This window comes from Rhagoletis zephyria, unplaced genomic scaffold (genome assembly GCF_001687245.7).
Source record: "Rhagoletis zephyria isolate East Lansing unplaced genomic scaffold, Rhagoletis_zephyria_1.1 Rzeph_scaffold_00097, whole genome shotgun sequence".
NCBI lineage: Eukaryota > Metazoa > Arthropoda > Insecta > Diptera > Tephritidae > Rhagoletis > Rhagoletis zephyria.
In genome coordinates this window covers 466,118-473,177 of record NW_016157181.1, presented here as the reverse complement: position 1 = coordinate 473,177, position 7,060 = coordinate 466,118, and the positions used below count along the sequence as shown (strand labels likewise).

The 7,060-nt window shown below is 31.4% G+C and overlaps 1 protein-coding gene across 8 annotated transcripts in view; it reads left to right on the top strand.

Annotated features, from left to right (window-relative positions):
* Positions 1 to 7,060, top strand: part of LOC108376139 (scribble planar cell polarity protein) — a 483,715-nt gene that overhangs the window by 50,587 nt on the left and 426,068 nt on the right. For all 8 annotated transcript variants that reach the window (XM_017632340.1, XM_017632355.1, XM_017632348.1 and 5 more), the window contains exon 3: positions 2,991 to 3,108. In XM_017632340.1, the coding sequence (XP_017487829.1) occupies positions 2,991 to 3,108 (118 nt within the window). The remainder of the gene's footprint in view (positions 1 to 2,990; positions 3,109 to 7,060) is intronic.

Below are 7,060 nucleotides of genomic sequence, written 5' to 3'. Positions count from 1 at the left end.
TCAAATAAACGTGAGAGTGAGAGTTGCATGGTTGATTTTTAATTTAATCTTGTAAAAATGCAATTATTTTCCCTATCAGAAATAAGTGGTTTGCTTTAAAATTGTTAAAGACTTACAGACCAAGTGAATAATTCAGCTTTATTACGTTCTATAAATAAATTGTGATGGAGTAGTACATTTTCTGTTTCATTCTCATATAAAGAATGCAACATTTTCTCAGGTTTCAGGGCAACGCAAAGCAAGAGTTCCCATATAAAAGGGCAGAACTTTTGTTGAGAAAAGAAAACGCTATTAGTTAACCCTTTTTGAACAGAATTTAGTATGTAGTGCTAACTTGACACCATGCACCATCGACGACAGAATTGAGATATTGAAAAGGATATAACGGAATTAATTGTAGCTTTTTTGTTGTAAATTTGTTGTGGAAAGAAGCTACACATTTTTTCTTTTCGCAACAATTTNTCGTTTTTTAAGAAAAAATGGTATGTAGTGCTAACTTGACACCATACACCTAGTCGATAGAATTGAGATATTGAAAATGTTATAACGGAATTAATTGTAGCTTTTTTGTTGTAAATTTGTTGTGGAAAGAAGCTACACATTTTTTCTTTTCGCAACAATTTTTAAAGATAAAAGCTACAATTAATGGCATAGTAACATATTGGATATCTCAATTCTATCGACTAGGTGTATGGTGTCAAGTTAGCACTACATACCATTTTTTCTTAAAAAACGAGAGCTACAAATTTTTTCTTTCCACAACAAATTTTAAAGCTAAAAGCTACAATTAATGCCGTTATAACATTTTCAATATCTCAATTCTATCGACTAGGTGTATGGTGTCAAGTTAGCACTACATACCATTTTTTCTTAAAAAACGAAAGCTACAAATTTTTTCTTTCCACAACAAATTTACAACAAAAAAGTTAGAATTACCATTTTTTCTTAAAAAACGAAAGCTACAATTTTTTTCTTTCCACAACAAATTTTAAAGTTAAAAGCTACAATTAATGGCATAGTAACATATTGGATATCTCAATTCTATCGAATAGGTGTATGGTGTCAAGTTAGCACTACATACCTTTTTTTCTTAAAAAACGAGAGCTACATTTTTTTCTTTCCACAACAAATTTTAAAGTTAAAAGCTACAATTAATGGCATAGTAACATATTGGATATCTCAATTCTATCGAATAGGTGTACGGTGTCAAGTTAGCACTACATACCATTTTTTCTTAAAAAACGAGAGCTAAAAATTTTTTCTTTCCACAGCAAATTTACAACAAAAACACTACAATTAATGCCGTAGTTAACTTTTCCAATTTCGAAAAGTGTAGTGCTAACTTGACACACGTTAGTTTTATTGGCGTTGAAGAACACCTAAAAGACACCTAATTCCTGCATATATCCATCCCATTGGTCATTACAACTTTTTCTAATTTCGATGGCATTATTTAAACTAAACATATATACAGTACTGCAGTTAGTACATATTAATAATATAATAATACATTGGCGCTTACATAATATGTATGTAGCTACTGTTTTATGCCCACTCCGAACGGCGATTGAAGCAGTAACTGCAGATCTACCATGCTGAATATTATTATAGCAGTTAACAACTGATGAACATTCATCAGCTATCCACTAAAAAATTCTAAAATGCATGAACTACTTAAAAGCGTTTTGGGTAGAGCTTAATTTGCAACATTGTATTTTTGTTGGCTTGTTTGACTTGTTGCTTTAGAGAAAAAAACCGGGAAATTTTTGATTTCGTTCGACAGCCAGTAAAGTTTTTTCTCATTTATTTTATTTCAGAACACAAGATCATCTCCAGTTAAAAGGTCATACGATGCGACCGACTTTCATATTTTTTATTGCATCACAATATCTCGTGTAAAGATCTTAAGTATGTGAGTAAAAAAACGTGAAGGGGGAGCTACATATGTACATATTCATAAACTGTATTGGCCATTGAATTTAGTTCACTCGCGAGCGACATGTTCAATAAGAAATCAATAGGGGTAATTCGCTCTTTTGTGCATTCGTTGTATCTTGCGTAAGTGTAACTGAATGGGCGTTTGATTTGTTGTTGTTAGAGGTACAATAAATACATTTGCAACAAGAATCACACGCTCATCTAGTTACACTTACACAAGATATAACAAATACACAAAAGAGCGAATATCCACAATGATTTAATTGCATTCGTTGATTGCCCTTTCCTTTTATTAAAAAAAAAATATTAGAATGGATTTTGGATGCTCTAGAAAAAAGTAACCGCCATTCACTTTGGAAAGTATTTGTGAGTAATGCCGAGGAATTGTGACTTTATATCTCCTTCAATTTATGTGCTGCCAAAAAATGTATTTATTGTAGCAAATGGAAAACGTGATTTTCATAACAAATTGATCGCAGCAACAAGCTAACTAAATGAACAAAGTTGCAAAGTCAAATCGCTGCTTCAGCGAAACCAAGGTAGGTCAGAGTAGACAGACTACGGGAAAATGAAAATTTTTGAGCAACACAAAAATAAAGAAAGTAAAGCATTGAGCGCAGCATCATGATGGCTTTCAAATGTTGATTTTTTTAGTTTTACAATTACTGCCTTTCCTGGGTTTTGTACTTATGCGGCCACAAATGACACGAGTTGTAAATTTATGATGCCGAATATCAATGAAAAATAAAAAAATAAACATAAACATAAATAAAAATAAACATGAAAATAATGACTCCGATGTTGTTCTATAACTTTTAAGTACGAATTTCTGGATGCATAGTAGAATTACGGAGAAAGTATGTGCAAAGATTTGGCTTCGAAAATCCTGTAATCCTGATACACAACATTAATACATATTTACGTATGTATGTGTTAATTAAAAAGAAAATTCTTAGTTGTAAAAATTATTTAAGCAACAGAATTTATTACTCGTATTTCAAAATTATTTTAACGAACTTGGAAACTGATTCGGGTTTTCTGTTTTATTCCAGAACTTCTTCAGACTTCATCGTTTACGAAAATTGGGTCTAAGTGATAATGAGATAGCTCGATTACCTCCAGATATTCAGAATTTCGAGAACTTAGTAGAACTAGATGTTTCACGAAATGGTAAGTTTCTTCTTAAGATATAAAAGCTGTTCCAAAATTTACGCAAGATTTGAATTAAATAGAACACACACACACAGTTTTTCAAATATGCACCTCGGTAAAATGATCGCCACGTATTTATTGGAACATGCGCACTTCGACGAAATTGTCCTCATTTTCAAAAAAAAAAAAGTGTAGTCCTTTGACGACTTAATTTTAAAATCCGCACCAAACAGTGGCACGTTGTGGCTGCATTTGTTTTCTGACACTCACATGTGGGTTCTCTAAACCCATCATCGCTTAGGATGATTTTTATCCAAAAATCAGTATTCTCTTTTAATGTTATGTATGTGTCAGCAAAGCCTATTTTCTATTCATTAAATAACCGTAGCTTAATTACTTTATGTTTTAGAAGTACATACAATGGAAAAAAGCTATGTTATCCATTTGATTGAAATCTTGCGTAAATCCTTTACATAAGTAATGCACGCCCAAGGCAGAGTCAATTCTATTACTATATCCATTATATGTTTCAGTTATTATTTAGTTTTGTTCACGGGGAATTAACTGAAGTGCTTGTAGTAAAAAAGCATATGATTATATTCCTCACTAAAAGCTACATACGTAATAGAATTATGCAGCTCCTAATAAAAATAATGTTTTGATAAAATTCGCAACTGAAGAACTTCAGATTTTAACAATTCAAAAGTATTAAGAATTGAATCCAAGTAATTGACACGTTTTTCACATTCTTTTATTTCTTTTATAGGGTTTTCGATTATTCGCCGTTTTTAAATCCTGACCAAAATAACAATATTTTCCTGTTAAAAATAGTTATAGCTTTTATACACTTAGGTCTCTTTTTATGTGACTTTTTTATGCGGATTTGAATTTATGCGGTTTTTCAAATCATTATTTCGCAGTAGCGATTTTTAGTCTGTTCCAATAGCAGTCCGGTTTACAGAATTTAGTCAGAACTTACAGGAAGTCGTTCCTATTGACATAAAACCTGTAAATGGGAACACATTTGAGAGAGTAACTGAGCAACTGTTCCTAGTCAGAAGTTACAGGATTTAGTCCGGAGATTTTTTTCCTGTAAGTTCATGAAAAGTGTCAAACGATCAGCTGATTTACATGTGCAAACAAAAACAGAAAGCGGTGAAAGCAAAGAACCTTATATTTGTTATAAAATGGAAGTAAACAACGAAATATTTAAATATGTATAGATTTTATTAATTATTTAGTGATATTTCAGCCAAATCAGTGTAGTGCCAATGACATGTAAACAAACGTCTGACGTTTTTACAGGAAATAGTGCTTTTTGCGTTCCTATGCACTTCTGCATCTGTTCTCCTTTTACTCTCATTTGAGAGCGTAAAATTGTAGTTTGACAGTTCCACAGGTTTTAGTCCGAAGTTCAAAGGAACAGACTATTTGTTTTTTTGAGGGTTTTTATTATCTTTTTTCAGTGTGTAGGAGGCAATGCTTCTGATAAATAATTTGTCTTTGTATTCATACATAATTCATGTATTTATTGTGGTATTTTTTTTTTTTTTTTTTTTTTTGGTTAAAATCCAGATACAATTTTATTTATTTCATTAAAGTTCAGTTTTACATGGAATAATAAGTGTTGAAGTGAAGAAATAAATAGTTTGTTTTGCTCAATAATGCCTCACTGAAATTTTTTATGCGGATTTTTAGGATTTTTTACATGGAGTATATGAATTTATGCGGTTTTTGAAAATACTGGAACGCATCCCCTGTTTTTGTATGAAAGTAAATAACTTTTTTATGCGAATTTTTTTTATGCGGCTTTCTTGAGGAACGCATGTACCGCATAAAAAGAGACCTAAGTGTATAGAAATCAATAAGACAAAATACGAGTAAGTTTTAAGTATTTTGGATTAGAAGTAAAATAGAAACATGTCATTTTCAAGAAAAAAACAAAACCGACTTCAAATCTCATAAAATTTTTTTTTCCTTCGTGATCCAATGTTCTCATCTATGTCAATCAAATTAATAGAGGACCACCTCTGAGGCATTAGCGCACACAAGGGGTGGGTTTTGGGGTTCAGACCCCCCCCCCTAAAGCTAATAACCTCAAATACAAACTGTATCTTAAAGCTAAGAATCCAGATCTCAAGGAAATTATAAGAAATATTAATTATAATTTCTGTTGCCTGAAAAAGCGCTTTGCTTTTGCTGTAAATTTCTATGAGGAAATAAATATACGAGCATTTTTTTCTAGAGAGCTGCAAACTGATTTAAGAAATTTTGGTAGAAGAAAATTTCTTTTCCATTTCTCGTCCGTCGTTTTATATGAATTTTTCGTTTTTCTTGAGAGTTCAGTTAATTTCTTCGGTATTCGAAATATTAAAAAAATTTAGCAATCGTGAAAACTCACCATCTCTATCGAAAACCAGGAACCAGAAATCGAAAAACTGAACATAAAAGTGCAAAAATTTATGGAATCAATAAATTTATTTTTACTGACTCTTTTAACATTTTTTATTAGGTACTTTTAAAAGTTGAGCGCATCTTGAGTTTATAGAACTTTTTATTAAACAAGTAGTTTTTAAGGAAAGAACACAACTGACTTCAAATTTAGGGGTACAGTTAATTTCTTCATGATCCAATCATCGGATCTCTAAACCAAATTACGGGACGACCCTTGATGTACCATCTTTCCAATAAAAAAAGGATTATTGAAATTGGTTCACGTGGTCAAAAGTTATGTATTCCGGCGTATTGATAACCTCCTCTTTTTTTGAAGTCGGTTAAAAGTGTTTGAGTTCTGTTAATCTTATGTAAATAAAGTGCAGTTTATGGATTTTAAAACGTTTATTTACTTATTACATACTGTACATAAAACTTGCATGAATGTATTTTAAAGAGCATTTTATCTGAAGCAAATTTTCAGTATTTTCCGGTGATATATATTCAGAAATATAAACCCCCCCTAAAATATATTCCTGGGTGCGCCCCTGCTCTGAGGTACCACCTTTCCTTAAAAAAAAAGAATTGCAGAAATCGGTTAACGTGGTCCAAAGTTATGCGGTAAAATACATAAAAAAATGTTCCGACTTTTGATAACCTCCTCCTTTTTTGAAGTCGGTTAAAAAAGGAGTGAAAAACTCATAACTAAACTCTAGCGTGTAGAACCGACTGTCTTGATAATGAGAATACATCATCCGCTGAACCAGACCGAAATTCGGATGAATGCAGTAAAGATATACTTACTACTATTAAGGATTTAAACTTAAGTAACAAAACAAAACGTGATATTCATGAACAGGGAACGGATTTTTACGACCTAAAAACCTATAAAAAAGGCAAAATAAAGTAACGAAATAGGCTGGAAAAGGCAAAATAAAATAGCGAAAAAGGCAGGAAAAGGCACTAGGTATTGTAAAAAAGGCAAAATAAAACAGCGAAAAAGGCAGGAAAAGGCAACAAAAAAAGGTATTGCAAAAAAAGCAAAATAAGGCACTAAAAAAGACAGAAAATACGAAGAACAATCAAAAAATATATTTATTTTAGAAATGTTTATATTATAAGTAAAAAGAGAAAAACTATGAACTAGTTTCATTTTATGAAAAATTTGTACTTTGAATCTTTGACTATTTTATCCTTTCGAGTTTTTAACTCACGTGTGTCAAGTTAGCACTACACTTTTCGAAATTGGAAAAGTTAACTACGGCATTAATTGTAGTGTTTTTGTTGTAAATTTGTTGTGGAAAGAAAAAACTTGTAGCTCTCGTTTTTTAAGAAAAAATGGTATGTAGTGCTAACTTGACACCATACACCTAGTCGATAGAGTGGAGATATCGAATATGTTACAACGGCATTAATTGTAGCTTTTAACTTTAAAATTTGTTGTGGAAAGAAAAAATTTGTAGCTCTCGTTTTTTAAGGAAAAATGGTATGTAGTGCTAACTTGACTAGGTGTATGTAGTCGATAGAATTGAGATAT